General features: G+C 42.9%; 2 protein-coding genes across 2 annotated transcripts; one reads left to right on the top strand and one right to left on the bottom strand.

Moving 5' to 3' along the window:
• Positions 1-366: 366 nt before the first annotated feature.
• On the top strand, positions 367-8,505 carry azi2 (5-azacytidine induced 2). Its single transcript, XM_083679246.1, has 8 exons — positions 367-545; positions 1,542-1,761; positions 2,089-2,205; positions 2,586-2,685; positions 2,884-3,017; positions 3,287-3,348; positions 4,392-4,522; positions 6,636-8,505. The coding sequence occupies exons 2-8, from the start codon at positions 1,549-1,551 to the stop codon at positions 7,022-7,024; spliced, it is 1,146 nt and encodes a 381-aa protein (XP_083535372.1). The 5' UTR covers positions 367-545; positions 1,542-1,548; the 3' UTR covers positions 7,025-8,505.
• Positions 8,506-9,245: 740 nt separating this feature from the next.
• On the bottom strand, positions 9,246-14,224 carry cmc1 (C-x(9)-C motif containing 1). Its single transcript, XM_083679672.1, has 4 exons — positions 14,110-14,224; positions 13,495-13,587; positions 10,345-10,435; positions 9,246-10,211 (listed from the first exon to the last, which is right to left on the bottom strand). The coding sequence occupies exons 1-4, from the start codon at positions 14,126-14,128 to the stop codon at positions 10,091-10,093; spliced, it is 324 nt and encodes a 107-aa protein (XP_083535798.1). The 5' UTR covers positions 14,129-14,224; the 3' UTR covers positions 9,246-10,090.
• Positions 14,225-20,079: the final 5,855 nt, after the last annotated feature.

Raw genomic sequence — 20,079 nt, 5'->3', positions numbered from 1 at the left:
TTTGGAGAAAACTAGCCTCATCAAGCAGAGGAGTCGGCCACATCAGGCACCAGCAGGTGTCGCGCGAGTTCATAGATTTCTACAATGTAGCTAAATTGGAGGATAGAAAAGCATGTATAGATCGGACGAGGCTCGAGTCCAGCGGCTCTCCTCGTCATGTTAGTCGCTACCATTGATCTATCTTTCCATCATGAATCTTAGATTATTATTTTCACTGTATTTTACTCATGAAATCCTGAAAAAAACCTGTTTTTAATCGGTGTAATCAAAGCGGTGTATTGAATGGTAGGGACTTTTATTTTGAAAAACCAGTTGGGTGACCCCGGAAGTTTTTTTTAAATGCCATTTGTGTTGTTTCACATTTGCTGATGATAGACACGGTGGAAGAAGCTACATTGCCTTGATGACAAATGTCTTGTTATCGCCAAGTTAGAAATTACGACCCATAACAGATAGGTTTCGAGCATAACAGTTGCACTCTAATTTATTTCAAACCATGTGCAGTGCATTCACGACGTGATATCCTCGAAAACAACATCTATCAGGTAGGCTAACAGCTAGCTCTGTCAAAGTTGATCATGACATCAGCCGGCCTGTTTTCCTGCGCGTCTCTGTATCGCTGATAGTTAGCTAGCTAGCTAAATCAACTGTCAGTCGTTTTCATAGCAGGTTGACTGACAAATTGAGTTAGTTGGCCAGATAGCTGGCTGTGTTTCCTTTCCTTTGTTATATACCAGATAGTTGAGCGTGGCCTGTCCTTGTGTCAGACAATAACTAAGGTCCAGGATGGTGTCCTTCGATTTTGTTGCTGATATTTTCTGCGTGTTAGCTAATATTATTTAAAAATAACTATTTTGAACTAGCAATAGCTACAATAAATCAGTAACATCATAGTCGTCTGTGTTTATTAGTGCTCTATAAAGCATGGACTTGTACAATTCGACTCAGTCATGGTTATAATTTTTTTTATCGATTTTGTTTACATTGGTTGCTCTCATGTCAATGTCTTTCTAACGATCGCCTATAGTGTAGGTAGACTACGTAGGAATACATGTGAATGGTTCGAGAAGTCTTCTGAACTAGTGCAGTGACTTGCATCAATGGTTTCGATTTCGCTTGAAGCAACAAGTTTTCTTTGATCTCTCACTTTCGTTCTTGTGGTGACTGCATCCTCTACACGGGCAGTGATACCAGAGGTTGGCTCTGGGCTCCCAGGCTTGACTGTCGGTTCTGACAACCGATTTCATCATAGAAACGCACGAATGTTGACGAACAGTATTCCCCACTCACTGTAACTTAATACTTGTAGTGCAGTGTAATACAAATGCGTGACCCAATGTATTGCTCTCTTACTGGTATTTAAAGTGTTAGCATGATCTAGGTAGAACACAATCACCCATTCCTAATACAGTGTGCTGAGATGAAAGTCAATCAATTCCACACATCCATCCCACCCTAAATGTACACTCATGGTCACCTTTGCATTGTCTTGGCTCTGTGTTTTGTGACTAAGAAGGCCTTCTTGTTCTGCTGTCCTCTAGGCCTGGCATGGAGCCCCTGGCGGTAGAGGATGACATCTGCATCCTGAAACACGAGACGGCATACGCAGGGGAGAGCCCTGTGTCTGTGTGTGCCGGGGATGAGTCAGTGGCCTCCCACTTTGCCCTTGTCACTGCCTATGAGGACATTAAGAAGAGGCTGAGAGACACAGAGCGAGAGAACACCCTGCTCAGAAAGAGGGTCAAACAGCTGGAGGATAAGGTATGAGGTCCTCTGTGGCTCAGTTGGTAGAGCATGGCACTAACAACGCTTAGGTTGTGGGTTTGATTCCTGCTGGGACCATATATACTGAAATGTATGCACTCACTGCAATGTCAGTCTCTTTGGAAAAAAGTGTCAGCTAAATGGCATATATTATATTATGATATAGTATGAGTTAGGGGCGACTTTGTCCTCAAAAGATAAACCGTGTTCCCAAATCGGTTATAAAATGGCTCTCTGACATGTATTCAGAGACTATGGTGGTTTTGTGCCGATCTTATCGTCAAAGCACTTCTGTGATAACATCTGTTCCTTTGTAACCTCTAGCTTTTCAGGCCAGAGGCGCCTTCCTCGGAGGGACCCCAGTATGTGAACAAGGCCTTCAGTGCTTACCGAGGCATCTACATCGAGAAGGAGGACCTACAGTTGGAGCTGAATAAACTGGTATGGAGATCCCACTGAGCCTGTCAAATCATCATTACATAACTAACTGACCAAATGTTATCTATAATCGGTTCCACTTTCTTTTATGCAGTGTGTTTTTGTGGTACAGCAATAACTTTACAACATAGTCATAATCTCACATACAGTCCTTGATGAACACGATGGGAAACATTGATTTGAGTGCATGTAGGTGCATGTCTAAGATGCGATATCAGCACAGACCGGACTGTCTCTGGTGTTGCCTCTTTCTATACTTAACCAGGCTCATTGATTTGTGCCTCTCTCTCTCTCTCTCTCTCTCTCTCTCTCTCTTTCTCTCTCTCTCTCTCTCTCTCTCTCTCTCTCTCTCTCTCTCTCTCTCTTTCTCTCTCTCTCCTTAGAAAAAAGAGAAGAGTGAATCAGAGAAGCTGTTGACGGAGCAGCTGCAGGCCAAAGAGTTGGAGCTGCTTCAGCTCAGGACGGAGATGGAGACTAGCCAAGGTACAGTGGCATGGTCATGAATGTCCCTTACCCTCACCCAAAAGACAGTGAGGGTACATACTATGGTTAGGAGCCGTAGTTTCTATTCTGTCTCTCTCCTATCTAAGCATCGAGAGCGCAGGACTCCCATCAACACTTGGATTGTGAAACAATCTCTCTCTCCCCCCCCCTTCCTCCTCTCTCCTCTCTTCCTCTCAGTGATGAAGAGTCTGAACAACACCCAGGATTACTGGCAGGTGGACAGGGAGAACAGTGATCTGAAGATCCGCACTCTGAAGGAGGAGCTGGAGAAGATGCAGCTGGAGAACAGTAGACTGCAGGAGCACTCTGGGGTAAGAGACAGCTGTGTGTCTGTCCGTCTGTCAAAAAGGGAGTGTTTCATTCATTTAATGAAGAAAAAGCCAACACATGGAATCTGCTGCAGGGAGCAGCAGACTCTGTGTGCTGGCTTTTCTTCATTTTTGATCACTCTTTTGTTGGCCCAGCACTGGTAAATAAGTTAAGGATATGCATATCTGTTTTTTTTTATTTTTTTTTATTCAGTGTTTCATTCGTTACCATGGTCTTCCCCTTTGAAACAAAATTACCTTTTTTCCCATAGGATCCCACTGGTAACACTGGACCAGAATGTGATGTGAATCAGAACATGGAGTCAAACACCAGGTGTGTTCTTTATCTCCTGGCAAAATTGCTTCAGTTAGTGTCCGGGAAGACTTTGCTAAGTTGCTCTATGCTCCTTCATATCTGGTATCATGGAATGTCGATGGGATGATCAGCCACCAGGGGGTGGCAAAGCTTTGTGTACTTGTCGACTGGATGCATTTTCATTTTCCAGACTTGATGGAGCTTAACTGAGCACTGACTAGCCACTCTTGTCACATCACTTCATATTCAGATGATTCTAGAATATCTCAAGTATATTACTGATAAATGTATTTGCTCTGTAGTTGGAAAAAACTCTGCATTCTGCTACTTGTCTCAAGATTAGAAAGATAGCATCTCGTTTTGAACATAGAATAGAATAAAATAATGCTCCTTTTTTCCACTAGTCGGCGCTGCAAATTCAAAGTTTCTGTCACTTGAAAACGACAACCTGTCTTAAGAGATACAAATGCAAAAGTAAGGTGTTGTCTGGGTAATGGTGTGTTTTACTGTGTTTATTTGTTAAGAGCATCTAAGCTGTTATCACACTGTTTCAGCCTCCATCCTGGAAGTCTAACAGAGAAATTCAGTGTCATGATTGTTCTTGATTTATTTGTTTTCAGGAAAACATTGACACTAGAGATGTATCTGTTATTTTCCTCTGGATCCCCCCCCCCCCCCCCTTTCACCCTCTCTGCTTTAATTAGGAATGTCAAGTTTACCTGAAATGTTAATGAGATTCATCTTCTTATACCAAATGTGTGGAGAGGCTGGTTTGTAGGTGCCAGCTTAAAATCACATCTTATAAAACCATTTGCCTATATTGTCTTGAAAAAAAATTATCTTGACTGTGGAAAAAATAAATTTTTACTCATTATATTAGCATGTGGTTTTAAACTATATTTAGTTTTTGGGTTTTAATGTTAATTTAAATAATTGTTTCAATTAATACATTTATATCATTTACTGTTGTTGAAAGGGCCATGGTTGTGATACACTTGTAAGAAGGTCAAATGAGTATCCTGTATGATGATCATCTTTCTCACTTTGCTTGTTGTTCCCAGGGCAAAGACCATGCAGCAGACCTACGCGGACCTGTGCACTGAGATATCCTGTTTACATTCAGTGTTGAAGCTACAAACAGACCTTGTTAAGAAGCTTCGAGACAAACCCCTGCTCACAGCCAACAGACAAGGTGAGTCCTGCTGCATGATGGAGAGGGTGTCAGTGTACACACACACACACACACCATATGTGCCCAATGAATAAATCAATGCTCAAGAACACCTAATACTGACTTTATTATTTAGTGTTAATAAATGTCTGTTGTTTTCACCCCAACTTCCCCTTTCTTTCCTCTTCAGTCTGAGTGATAACCCACCCTGTGCTGACACCTCTTAAAACACGTCTCACTCTGTAGCATGGGCAACCCGTAACATACTGTCACATCACTTCATCTGTCTGATAACTCTGGCCTCAGTCAACAGACCAGTCACGTAATCTCTTCCCGTTTCAGAGACTGTTTCAGACAAAACATGTGAAGTATTTTTGCGATCCTGAGCACAGTCACGCAATGAAGGTTCCTCTCAAACCACTCTTATAGCCCTCTGTCGTCTTCCTGTGCTGTAGGCCTACAATATGTCAAGGTCATAGCACTAAAGTGTTCTAGGAAATTCTGATGACTTCCCTCCACATCCCTCCTGTGCTGATATGTTTCTCCCTGGAGAGATTGTCTTTGTTACTATTCCTTTTGTGTAACAGAGAGAAAAACTAGAGGTGCAAATTAGAATGAAATACAGCAAGTATATTTATTCCAGTGATATAATCCAATGCCTTAGATGAGCTGGCTGGTGATTGAGAGAGAGAGAGGGAGAGAGAGCGAACGAGAAAGAAAGAAAGAAAGAAAGAGAGAGTGGGGGATATGTATTTATTCAAAGACACTGAGCATCTGTATTCTTCCGAGCTTCTTACGACGGAATCACTTTTATTCAAATGGAGCTCTCAGGAGACACTCTCACGGCAGAGCGGGAGGGAGGGAGGAAGAGAGAGGAACTCTCATTTAAACTTTATTATCCGCTCAAGATGATGATTGGATCGAGAACCAATGATGTGTGTGTGTGTAATCTCGGGCCTGTATTTGTGCTGCATATTGAGAAAACAGCGCACGTGCGCGTGGGGGAGTTTATGTATCAGGGTTCGTATGATTGATGGTCGACTGTTTATTTGAATTTCACATGATAAGGCTGTGAATGTGTGATAGTGTTTGAGTTGTTTGTTGAAGGCTTAGTGTGAGTAATGTACTCACAGAAAGCCTTCTAGATGACTGTATCCATCCACACGAGACACGATGACAGGTACACTGTGTAGAATGTATTTGTTGATCTGTGCAGTAACCGTACTTGGGGCACTAGCCTAAGACACGTTTGACAGCTTTACATCACCTCACAGGCACAATCTATGGAAGTCTCCCTCTTAATATCTCCCCAAGATGGAGTAGGCCTGTGTTCTTGTCTCAGTTTGCCGTGTTGCCTTCTCCAGTATTGCTGAGAGACTCATCTCTATAAATGCATTAATCAGGGCTGTGTTCCTGGGGCTTGTCTGGTTTGAGCAGCGGCTGGAGAGGCTGACGAGAGGGAACGTCAAGAGGTGTGATTCTCACTCCCTGTCTCTCCTTTCAGTACGCAGCCAATTAGCTACAGAGCCTCTGGGAGCTTCAGCATCTGTCTGTCTCTCTCTTCTCACCGCGTGCAGAGGACCTCAGATATAGGCCTGCCTGTATTAGCTGTCTTTGCTTTTGTCTGCAATTTACCTTGTATTTGAGTCACACTGTATGCACTTGTTTCTTTTCAGCTTCCAACTCCACCACATATCCATAAAGGTACACTTCACATATTTATCATTGGCATTCATCCAGCTCACTAGCTTTGAGGGGTAATGGCCTGACCTTCAACGAGCCAATCAACAGCTCTCTAAAGTTGATTATTGGGTCCAAATGACAACCAGTCACACCTAGTGTGTAAATCGTGGAGCCAGTGACATAAATCACATGCCATATGATGTGAGAGAGTTTCACAGACAGTTTATTGGGACATTATCCGATCTTGATGAGCAGACTGGTGTGACAGGTGTTTGGTCATCGAAGCACGCTTGGTGACATGTTGAAATCTACATTGGGTTTGTGGAGTGTGTTGGTGAAGAGGGATATTGAGGGAGCCACATGTTGGTGAAACAATGTAATCATCTGTCCACCTCTCAATTCAAGTGTCTTAACTTAGCTTATCGCTTCACTTTTTCACCCCTCCCCTTAGCTGCCTCAACTGTCCCGGTCCAGTGCTTGGATGACGTGGAGAAGAACAACCGAACAGTCCGAGTAACAGTGCCTCGCCCCCCTAGTGCCCCCCCAGTCCCCTCCAGCTCTGGACGCCCCTGCCCCCCCATAGGGCCCCCTGCGCTGGACGGCCTGAGGGAGGACTGCTGGCAGGCCCCCTGGCCCAGCCACTGCCCCGGAGCCCTGGGCAGCCCTGTACTCCTTCCTCCCCCTCCTCTGAACCAGGCCTCCCTGGACGACAGCTCCTGGTCCTTCCCCAGCCCCCCCAAACCCAGCGATGCCCTCTTCTGGGAGAGCCAGGGTAGCCTCTCCTCCAAGGGCTCCAACAGCCCCAAAAGCCCCAACGGGGACTGGGCAAAGCCCTACTGAAGTGGCCCCCTCCGGTGCCACCGCATAACACCCAACCTGCCTTAAGACCACTCCTCTGGACCCTCCAGCCTGGGGAACAAGCCACTAAGCCACTGGGCCACCAGTCTGGGAGTCTCTCTTGGGTTTACTCCCCCAAACACACTGATGACTCCCCAGGGGCTCTTGTGGTAGAGGAATGATCATAGATTGAAGAGGGAACGATGTTGGAGACTCTCTCATGAGCCCAAAAGGCTCCGTTTGTGTGAATGTGTGTATCCTCCATATGTCTCTCTTAGAGCTCAAAACCCACCTTCATTCACTTTGCTAAATGATCATCCACAGTTGGATGAATACTCATACCCCCCCCCCCCCCCCCCCCCCCCCCTCATGTAAGTCTTTACATGTTACCATTGTAAAGTATAAAGGTATATATAGTCCCATGGTTATTTCACGATCATGTAAAGGAGATGTTTAGGTATGAGGATCATGTGTTTGTGTCTGTGCATATAACAGGCATATATAAACACATTATATACCCTTAGTAGTACCAAACACGGCTCAACTGTTTTAATCTATCACACAAAGTACAATCGACCTCACCTCACCTGCCTCCTGAACCCTGCCTGATAACTAAACATATTATACATTGTAAGTCTGTCAGTTGTTTTATATACACTGAAGGCTAGTTTGTATTGTTTTTTGTTGACTTGTTATGGGAAATGAATATTGAGGAAGTGTGAAAGTTTGGGTTATGTTTTTACAACCCTTACCTAGTAGTGCACTGCTTAAAGGCCCTGGAGGGTATGAGGGGTAGGTAGCATCCACATGCTAGTTGACATCTATAGAAACACTGTATCCCTGTGCTGAGATGTGTATCCATGATATATTTGTTTCACATTATTTTGGTGTTGAGTTCAGCTGTTCTGCATTAAATGTATCAAGTGTGGTGGCTTGTAAAAAACCATGTCAATTCATGAAAGTAATAGATGTTATGGGGAGCACGTGAAAATCATGAGGGAGTGGGTGCAATTCTTTCTGAATTTGTATAGTTAGTGAAGTTGAAGTATTCCGCAAGGCTATGTTGCACTCCAAACAGATTCCTTTGGTTTTGGCCTTTATCTTCTCTTCTGGGTATCACTGAAGTGTTTATTATAAAAGTCCTCTCAGAGGGCATCTCCATGGATCAAAAAGTGAACTATAATCTCTAAATGTAACGTGAGTTCTGTCTTGTCCAGAAAGTGCATAAAGCACATATTAGGGCCATGGTAAAAAAATATATTTCGTATTTCCATTTTCTTCAGTCTCCTTTATGATTATTGTGATCAATTTATTACTTGATTTTAAGAATAAAATATTGTTTTACAGCTGTTTCATACTCACTTCTGTAAAAGATTTGCAAACCAAAATGCAATGTACAGTAGATATGGACTATATTTTAGAATTATTGCACTTAAGACTGTTTGTAAATATGATTTAAATTAAATAAATGAATAATGTGAGTGTCTACGTGTGTTGTCTTGACTTGTACACTTTGTGTTTATTGTTTCATGGTGGTTTTAGTTTTCTACATACATTGTGCATGACACAATAGGGACCAGCTAAGAGTGGTGAGGTCTGATGTTCTTTTTGTTCCCCTGAGAAACATCAATAAGACCTGTTTCACTTGAAACGCTGTTTGCTGCGGTCAGAAAGAACACACCGTTTGGCAACGTGTGAATAAGTTAGCAGACAGTAGAGCGCACGGGACCAAGATGAAGAGTCCAAAATAAAGAATGGGGAAGTTCTTAAAAATCTCATCTACTGTCGTGATGCAGGTTATTTATGTCTATCATTAGCTTGTTTCGGTTGTCAAAGTCAACAGAGGTGATAATTGAGCTTGTGCGAAAGATTCCACAGCACTGTACATTTACCGTTAAACATCCGTCCTATCAAAATACACCCAGAGTTATCTTGCTTCACGGCACAGCAACACTGCCACAGTTCACATCTAGTGTGATAGCATGCAGTGTTGAGCTTGGATGAATAAAATGAATATAAATAGATAGATGTAATATATAGGTAGATGAATGACAAGAGCTAGTAAGCCACATATTAAAGAAGTCATGCATGACGGAGACACAAAGCTAAAGCAGATAAAACATCTGTAAGAAGGCTTCAGATATTTTGAGGATAATTATGTATCATGCATTTTTAACTACTGTGACATTTAAGAGCAATCAGACAAAATAACAACAAAGGCTAAGAATTTATATTTTTCTTTATATATTGATATGCTGATAACACAATGAACTGTGAGTCTAATTGTTTTTATTTTACATAACACGAATAGCAAACTGTAGTGTAATTGTCATCACACCACAACTGATTCATCTGTGATAATTACGTCGCATCATTTCGGCCTGATAAAAGTGGTGATGGAAAACCTTTTTCATTCTTAAATCAGCTCAGGACTGGTATGACCATTACAATCTAATTGTGGACCTTACTGCCTTAAATGTGTTTGGCCTACAGAAGGCTAACAAGCTCAATATTAATTGGTTGGAGAGCAAGACAGTGGCAGAGTTCCTTTCCCCGTTACACTGATGCTTCGATAACAAGCTCAATATGAAACATCCGCAAGCATAGGAGACACTTCATCATAAATATACAACCAAGTGAAAACAGACTGCATCAACAAAAAACATTATTGGGCATTCTGAAATACAGGACTGAGCTGAAAGACTCTGCCAATGTGAGGTTTCCATTAGGTCTTGTGACATACGGGTAAGAGCTGCGGTGTCTTTTTGGTGCACACAGTTGACATTTCTACAAGCTCTGTATAACCCTGCTGAGGCCCTTTGTTAGACAATTCTTGCAAACTTGGCTCACAAAACAGCTTATACCTCGGGCCAAGAAAGTCAACAGTATAAATGGCCTGAAAATGCTTTTAATTTCTTCTGTCCATTTCCATCATGACTTCTGATCTAGCGAGTGATCCTAATCGTATGTACAATATAAACACACTGCAAAGCAAAGGCCTGCGGGTAGTAGCACCACCCCACTCACAACCTCACTCCCCCGGTCCTCCGAGGGAGGATGTTTGTCTCTTTACATGCTGGCTGGGAGCTTCTGTTTCCTGTTCTTGGATGGGATCCCTGTCCTCTCAAACTCCATCTTCTCTTTAAGGTACTCTTGCTTGCACTCCTCGTAGAAGACTGGGTCTTTGTAGCTGTGTGGACGGACGTACAAAGGCCACCGTTACTATCAACAAACACTGCATTACAACAAAGAACAAAACGACAAAACCTCTGTTAGTTTACAAAAGACTCAGCATGAGTGATTGCATGTATTACGACACTCACTGTAGAGTCAGACATTGCTTCAGTGCAGAGTTCTGTTCCCGACACCTGAACACCATCATGAAGCCGTTGTCCTTACAGCAGTGGTTGAAGGCTGAAACAAAATGGAAGGGCACTAGAATTAGCAATGGATCAGAGAAGGTTAGTTTTTTTTTTTTTAAGCAGGGGGGCCCAGTCCATTTCTATATACAATATTCTCTGACATCTCTTATACTCTCTATAGAACAGCCTGAGGGCAAATAACCACAAGCTGGTATTCGCACTACTCTTATCTTGGCAATGTTTCTGCCAACCGAGACTAACCAAGGCACCACGGTGGTCATACTTGTGGTTGTTTATTTCCACATTTACAGAGTAACAGGGAGCCACCATTCTAAATAAGCTACCCTCCACTGCTCACCAAGGGCAAGCAGGCCTATCAAGGTATTAATATGCTTGGGGTGAACCAGCTTGAACAAATATACACACGGAGCCCAATCCACCCATACAGTGAGAAACAACCACACTGTTGTTAAGTCTCGCCACACTAAACTCAGTATCTTGATCTCTTTAGGTTTACTGGAGAAGGCATTTTCCGCTAATAAGGATTCGCTCTACTCAACAACACTTTCATGAAAAAAATTATAACGTGCCTTAACCCAGCTCCGGAAAACAAAACAAACAGCAGAGACAGTGAAAGGTCAGCACCGTAGATAGTGGTACCTGTAGTAAACTGTAAGGATGGGAGAGGATTTCCTCTCGTTTCTTGCACTGGGTAGCAATGCCTTTAAGATGAAAGGTGCCATGTTTGTGGTGTAAAAGAGGTGTTGAAGGGCCTTGCTCCTCACACTGTTAGCAAGGTCTTTGTCAGGCTCTAATTAGGTCCCCCTCTCCAACACCTCAAACCTTCTCCCTCAACAATGGTAATAATTGCTTTTATCTGTATGATTATCACGAGCGCGTTCATCTGAAAGCAGAAAACCTCCGGCAAAACCAATTTGAGGAGGCAGAACACTGCAACTAATCTAATCAACCGAAACCCCTCCCAGGACTCTGACACTCTTAATACTGCTGATGCCTGGTCACACATCAACAGTCATCCATCCTACACAGACAAGCCAAATGACAATGATCTCCAGCTTATGACTAGGCCTACACAGTGGTCTGGGAGAGGGGAACCTTGTTGTCGAGGAGGTATGGAGTAGGGCTATCAGGGCCCCCACCAGATACTAATATTACTAATCAGAGTTACTATGCACACGCACACACACACAAAAAATGCACTGTGCAAGTGCAAACAGTCAATATGAGTGTCGCCAACACTACAGGAGCGTGCAGCAGTGCAGGGGTGGAGGTGTGAAAGTGAGGGGGCAATGATCATATAGGGGGTTTCCAAAGACCCGTCTCCTATGCATGCGCATGATGGAGGGGACCGACATGAAACGCAATCAAAGGCCAGCGTCAAAGCCAGATGCAAACCGAAGAGTTTTGGTTGCAAAATACGAGCGGCCGAGGCTCCTTACAGAAAAATAAATATTGCTGAGTGCAATTCAAGGGACATAGGGATATGGGACAACAGCAGTAGATACAAAGTAGCAGAGAAGATTACTTATTTGATACTTGGAATGAAATGAGAATTCTGAATTCCCTGAGACGAAACCATGTGTAACTCTGTCCATAAATCTAGCAATGAGTAATAAGACCTTCCAAAATCCCCACATCCATCCACAGGGACTAGCCCATACTGTAGAAAGTATGCAGCATTGCAACAGCAAAAATATTACCAACATTTAACGAAGTATTTGAAATTCAACCACACACTAATAAAATCATATGCCTGTCAAACGTCTCTATTACAGTATGTGTGAATCTACCAGATCACTGGTCTACGCTCCGCCTAATAAAGCTAACATTGGCGTTGATCTAAAAGGGAAGTTGGAAACTGAAAAGAGGAAGTCAATAAACAACTTTTAAGTTTGTGCTAAAGAGGAATATGCATTTATTTAAAACCACCATATCAGGTTTGGTCTAAAAGGCTTAGAATGTCTTCTTTCGTTATCAGGTCTTAAAACCAAATTAACCTCTGCAACGGTTCAGACCGGGGATATACATCAAACTGAAAAACACAAATATAGGCAACAAGCAAGGGATCATGGGTGCTTGATCAAACATTAAGTAACGGTGATGGAGTGATGGACCATATTTATAACAGTGATGCTCAGTGGTGAAATTTGCATGAATCCACTAAGAGAACGTTGGTGGGTCCAGGGGCAAACTGAATTCTGAAATTAAAATATTTTATCTCCAACCCAGTTCCCTTGAGTCCCCCCCCCCTTGCTGATGATGTGGTGCTTGAATTAACTGTACATTGGGCGCTTAGTGGCATAGCACACTAATGCGCATACCGCATAATCGCATGGTTCCTGGTTCAACTCCGACCCTCGACATGTCTTGCATCTCATCCCTCCTCTCTCTCACCCATCCTTCCTGTCTCTACTGTCTCTATCCCAATAAAGCAGAAATGCCCTAAAAACATATATATTTTTTAATTAACTGTACATTATCAGGCAAAAATAAAAAAAGAGCTTTTGAGTTATAACAGTGGATTTGCATAAGCAATGAAACTTCAGCCCCTCTGCAATGGGTGTAGACAGACCCTAAGGGTATTTTCATATAGTCAGACCCCTCTGAAGTGAACCAAACTGAAACCATAGAAACAACCAGATCACCACTTGCAATGTTTTGGAACAACCCAGCAGATTCCTGTCCATTAAATGAATGACCACATGGCTTTTGTTTAAGTTATGTTACTAGAGATTTGGCTATGTGATACCTGATCAAACCAAATACAAAATGCAGTAATAATTTCAACCCTGATTCGGACTTAAGCAAACAAACCATAGGTGTGAAAGCACCCTTTTTCTCCAGCTTTTCAACTGTGCATTTGTCCACTAATACCCCACATAGATTTAAAAGCACAGTAATAGTGTTAGAGCCCATGGTAACACCAATACTGCACATTTAAATACAGGTAGGGGAGTGAACAAGTGTTCAGTTCAGGGAAAAGGTTAAGAAGGTGGAGAATTGAGGACGCAGGGCATGACTGACTATTTCCCTGAGTAAACCAGGAAGAAGTGAATGTTCCCTGGGGTGGACTTTGGACTGGACACGTACCATCAACGTTCTCAGCACAGAGCTCCTTAGCTTTCTCCCTCATCATCTTGGGAATCAGCACGTCTGTCTCCACATGCCTAAGATGAGGCTCCTCTGTGAGAAGATAATGGCAGACACAATCATCAGACACAAAGTTATAGACTAGCCAACACAGCTGTCATATATATTATTGTGGGTAGTTAACATAACCGTAATCATTATGCGAAGAGCTCTCGCCTAAATAAGGTGACAATGGCATGACGCTGTCAGGTCAGGTTCAACATTGACCCGCTCTATTGGCTAGCTAGTAGCTTACTCATCAAAATCAATGTCAATGGACCATGGGGACAAGCTGTCGCACTTCTTTGGCCGCATAGTTATCTTGGACAGAGATGCTCACCAGATATTAGTCTGTATGGCGGTGGAGCCTGTAGCTAGCTAGCTAGCTAACCAGATGACAGCTAGTATGCTAATGCTTGCTACCTAGCTAGCTATACAATTGATTGCAACATGATGCAGCTGTATTGTATCTAGCTAGATAGCGATGTCTAATAACTAGCATGCTGTACAACGATAACATTGCAAATGGATAGCGATAGTATGTTTGTACTTAACACATTATTTTCTATATAATACCTGATCTTAATGTCTCCATAAGTACCAGCAGTGTCTCTCAAAACATTAGAGAACTAAAGCAATGTGACCTCTCGCGTTCATGCTCGTGTACATTTCCGCGTCTAACGTATTGTAGTTCGAAAGTACCAAAGGAACTACAAACTCCACAATCAGGGACCTCAACGTCAGTACAACAGCTGCACACCTTTACAAAATGGTGCATTGCAATGCTTCAATTTTATATAATAAAAAAAAACATGACTGTAAATAAATCTAATGGCTGTCAAATTAAAGAATGGTTACATTTCTGTATTTACAGAAGTGGTGATCTATCAATTACATAAGGATTGACAGCCAACCTCAGTCCTACAGGTGAAAAATACATTCATAATGTCATTCAGAGCATTTGTTATTATGGAGCTGGATATGGCATTCCGAGGAAAGGAAGTCTAAATAAAGGAAGGAATATTAAGGGAAGTTGAGAGGAACAGCCTCACCAACATATACATATTTTCGCATGAATTACGTATTTGTCTTATTATGTTATAAAGTTATTACAGTGTACTTATCACACAAAAAGGCTTTGTTAATTTACAAAAGGCAACAGTATAGTTAATCAATTCAGTGTTTCCCAAATGATGTGTCAGGCCCCAGTGGGTTTTGGCTTCTTTCTTTTTTTGTTTTAAGGTAATTACTTAAAACTGGTCCCTGGCCTGGTTTGAAAACCGTCTTTGTATAGCCAACTCAGTGGTCACACGCAAAGTCCAAAACTTTGGTGAAGCTTATTGGAAATAGAATTGGGCACGACAGACCTGCAGCACCAACATAATGTAGCCTAGGCATATATCCCAGACCTTGACATTTGGAGGACAAAAAATATGTTGATTCAATTTGATTGTTTCAAACCAATGCAGTGTAAAAAAAAAAAAAATTAAATCCTGTGAGAACATGTGTACATGGTGTGCTTACAATAACAAAAACAAAGTCTCAACCACAGTTGCACATATTCAATAAAGTGCTGCTGCTGACCACAGTCAGCTGTAAAGTAGGCTTGTAGTCGGGTGCTAATGCACCATAGATGCAGCACCTGCCATACCACAACAGCAGCCAGGCGTAAAACAAAGTGCCCGCCTGTCTGCCTTCAGTTCTCGCAGTTCTCAACCTTTTATCTGTCAGAAACAGACCAATATCAAATAAAACGTGCAGCTTCTTTTTCACGATACAAGCATGAGAAGATCGACCACAAAGATGTTCAAGTGGGTGTTCTTGTGCAAATGGGACCGCCACACAAGTCTGTCACCTCAACTGTCTGAGTGTGGGCAGGACCTGTAGGCTCAAACATACATTGATTGTTGCTCTTGTAATGAACTATGTGTGTGTGTGTGTGTGTGTGTGTGTGTGTGTGTGTGTGTGTGTGTGTGTGTGTGTGTGTGTGTGTGTGTGTGTGTGTGTGTGCGCTTGATGTGTGTGTGCAAACTGTATGTGTGTGTGGTGTGTGTGTTTGTGTGTGTGCGCTTGATGTGTGTGTGGACGTGTGTGTGCAAACTGTATGTGTGTGTGGTGTGTGTGTCTGTGTGTGTGTGTGCGCGCAATACTGTGTGTACACTTATAGCAAGGTGCTGAACCGTCCCTGGTGGATCCACCTGAGGGTGATCACAAGAGCACCAGGACTTGGCACCGTCTTGTAACACCTGCCAGACGCCATGCGCCTCTGTGTTTACTTATCCCATCTGACACCAGGGCAGAGGGGGGGCTGCGCAGAGGAGAATTTAATAACATGGGATCTCCCCCGGACAGCAACACTGTCCCCTTAAGGCAGGATCTTTATTGCAAGGGCAGGCGGAGATAGCGGGAGCCTGGGCTGTGACCCATGAGTCCAATATACCCGAGCAGCAGGCCTCCGTGAACCTGGCAGAAGGGAGGTTAGCAAAGTTAAACCCCCTTATACCATGCCTCACTGGTCAGGCCAACTGTGGCCACTCCAACTGTCCACTAACAGGAACACAAGGCCCCTGTCAGTAAGTGTTAAAGGGTCACTGCATTTCCCCCCTCTCGTTAGAAAGCCAACAATTAATAAGACACCTTTGAGAAAAACCTTAAGTCTCCATTAAGTGAATATACAGTCGATGTGTAACGGTGACATGCCAGCATTGGGGGATATGACTTGATGTGCAGGATGCTCTAAGAGTCTTTTCCATCTCAGCTTTATGGCTGAGCCCCTCTGAAGTTCCTCCCCTCAGCTATGACTTGTAGGGTCTCAGTAATGTCTTAGCAGATGGGTTTGGAGATAGGATTGGAGAGAGTGGTTAAGCCAGAGCAGTAGGGAGCTGTTTCAGGGTCGATGGAGAGCAAGATAATCCGACGGTTCAGGTGAGGGGATTACAAACCACCGGTGGACCTCAACTGTTGATTCTTGTTTTGGTCTTTCTGCAGTCATTCTTGTGAAAGCTGATAGTGGCAATTTAAGTTAATCTTTAAGAAAGAATGCATGTTTGATACAACTTTAAATCTTGTAAGAAAAAAACGAAATTGTATTGTGTTATCTCATCTCGTTGTGTCAGGCGAATAATGACACCTTCCTGAGCTCTGCCAAGTTTCCTCAGTGTCTTCCTATTTCGGTTGTGAATAGATTAAAATGTGCCCTTCTCAAGCTGTATCCCAGTTCAAGACATTCAACAGAGACAGATCCAAACAAATCACACATCATTTTCCCTCTAAGGTCATCCAATGTCAATTAGCATCACACTATAACCCCCCCCCCCTTCTTTGGTCCTGCTGTCACATGCTTCCAAATGATCACTCTATAATACTTTGAACTCATTAGACATATTGATAAAATTGTATTGATGTTGAAGAAGATATTGATATTTGATTCTAAGATCAGATAGCAATCAAATAATTAGACACACCACACAGAGGATAACCTGGTCAACTCCTAACAGACTGAGAGGTCTGCATCAGCCAAGCAAAACTTGGTAACATCATTCAACGTTCTCATTATCAAGCAAACATTGCTAAACACATCCCACACACAGGAAACGCGAGACACTGAGTGCCATTTTGATTTTGATTTACACCAAATGACAATAAAGCAGGAAAACACCATCTCTCTGTCTATCATTATGACTGCTCACTTGGCCAAACCGTGCCCTGTAAAATGGGGGCATCCAGTCTTTGTTTGTCTTGGCGTTGGTTGTCTATGGCACCCCAGTGGTGTCAGGATGCATTTCCTCTCAACCAAGTGAAGGGGCTGCCACAGCGCCACAATCTGGGCCCGCTTCTCAGGCAGGCTAAACCCTTTGACACCGCAGTTTTTAATTAAAATTACATTATGAGTAATCAGCCGGAAGAGTTAGGGAGTGAGGGGGTGGGTGGGTTTCTCCACAAGGGGGGGCCACACTTCTTGATTACAAACCTGTGACGGACACGTCTGTTGCCAGCCTGCTAAAGATGTGCAGTCTACTGCCAGGCCCGGCCAGCTTGTGGAGCTCTCTATTCCATGGAATGGATGGGGACGCTTTGATACAATTTGGGGAAAGAATACCTCAGACTATACCATCTACATGGTATATATAACCAATATGTCTTTTTAGTTTGTTTTTTCTTTTAGCCACAGACAGTTTATACATTTCAGAACGCTTTTCCCAGCTTTTACATCCAGAGAGGCAACATACAGTTGGGCTCTCTGCCAATGTGGCTCTAAGCATAATGGGAGAAGATGAGAGGACAGAAGGGGTGTTTTCAAGTAAAACAACAATAATAACAACAACAATCACTGAAAAGTAATCTTATTTAAACAAAGACAGGGCTCTTGGACGAAGAGGCTATTACATTCCAAACATACACACTCCGCCAGCACTCTGTCATTTTACATGATAGACATTGGCATAGATAGCATGACTCCTGGGCGCGAGAAGACAGGGCAGTTTCTCTGATATCAACTTGGGTTTAGTTACACACACTCCACACCTGTCAGGTGCAGTCTGATCTGACCTGAGACTTATACATATATATAGCCAGACCCTCAGGCCCTGAGACCTACACTATTGCCACGCAACCAGAGCATCCAGCCATGACCTTACCTGGGATAACTACCGTACTTACACCTTGTGGATAGAGGAATAGAAGTCGTCCCAGGGCTGAGTGTGTCAACACCTTTCGACTGAAGAAAGCCCTAAAGATGTGTCGTCCTAAGATAAGGAGATCATGAGAAGTATCTGCAGGGTATACTGTAGGGTGGTGACTGAACACATTTATCGTTGACCAGGAGGAAACCAGGAGGGAATGAACATCATTGCAGTGGTTTTGGTTTCAATATCAATCAAGGGTTTAATTATTTTGGTGAGGAAGTTATATGTTTTTTAAAGTCAATTTCAACCAAAGTCAGTGATTTATTTGATCTAAATGGGATGGACCCCAGCATTGGTGTGGGTGTAAAGCTATTGGGGGTCAAGAGGGGGCTGAATGAACACTTCACCCTGGGTGCAACATGCTGTGCACTGATTGAAGATGAAAAGGGAAAAGGTCAAGTTTAGGACAAAGGCTGTGTTCTGGGGTGGGGGTGGGGGTGATGATGGGAATGTACTTATTTACGACACCCCCATCCATGGCCCCTCAATTGACCTACTATATCAGGCAGGATATACATGCTCTAGGGGTCATATCCAGATCACCATGCATCTCCGCTGGGTGTAGTGAGAGCCAGGTGAGTCATGTTGTGTACTACTGTGTTGAAGTTTACACTTTGGTTATTTTTTTCAGGGTCACGGCCTGAGCTAACTTGACAATGAAATTGTCACAGTTTACACTATGTAGCCATATTGATGTTGAATAGCATCCCTCCTCACCCTCTCCCCTAGAGAGGTAACTTGCTAGACAACATGAAATGTTGTAACTTTCTTTATCTGATAGTCCCACTGTTTGATATGTCATATATCATATGACACCTTATCTGAAGACCTCCGATGTCCCTGTGTCCCTAAGAGGGTTGAGGTGACTGAGCCTAGAGGAACTCAACACTGCACAGGGACAGAAGTAAATACATTTGAGCAGCTGTAAGAGAGAGAGAGGAGAAGAGATTTCCATCCTTGGGTATTTAACCAGTTTAAAGCCAAGTGTTTGTTACATGAAATTGTTTGGATTTCTGTCAGCCTTGATAGTTTTAGTTATTTTAAGATATGTTTTTTTTTTCATATTGAAAAGTACAATGTAACACATGGAATAATTGTGTTGCCAAACACTAACATACATTAAGACTAATCAATTGTACAGTCATTACTTTTTCTAATCCACATGCTTTTAAGATGTATAAACTGACCCCAGAATCAGGTTGAATGAAATCCAATGGATTGGAAGCAGGAGCACTGGTAGAACTGTCTGTATTTGTCACTGCATCGGAAAAGGGGAAGAAGAAATGTTAATATGACTTCCATTTTGGGAGGAAAATGGAGAGGTGGGTAAGAGGTACAAAGAGCCCTGGGTTCTCACTTGAAGGGCACTCACCAAGATAATTATGACTTCTATGAAAGCACACAGGGAAAAGTGGAAGAAGCCACCAAAGCCACTTCAACAGGCAGCCTGGGGTTTTGCACGAGGCAAGCGAAACAAGAAAGACCATTCAGGCTCTGTGTTTTCCCTATTCATTAAGATAGTGGATACGGTCTCTCCATCCTACATATCCCAAAGTCTCCGGTCATTACGAGGTACAGTGCCTCTACTCCAACGTGTTAAAAAAAAAAGAGCCACAAGAAAAAGAGAGAGAGAGATGAATAGGATTCAGTATAGAATCCACGAGCTCTAAACAGCACCGCAGAGAACATCTTGTCTTTTGATCAAGTTTTTTTTTTTTTTCCCCTTCCTTTCTTTCTTTTCTCTAGTAGTCTTTCTGGGCTCTCTACCTGTTGAAAAGCTATCCTTCGGTTGCTTGGCTTGTTAATGCCGACAAAGGCAGGGTACTGTGGATGGCCAGAGAACACCACACAGAGACCCTTT

This window comes from Argentina silus (assembly GCF_951799395.1).
Source record: "Argentina silus genome assembly, chromosome: 10".
Taxonomy (NCBI): Eukaryota; Metazoa; Chordata; class Actinopteri; order Argentiniformes; family Argentinidae; genus Argentina; species Argentina silus.
The sequence above is the reverse complement of the archived record's forward strand: the minus strand, read 5'-3'. Positions and strand labels throughout refer to the sequence as shown.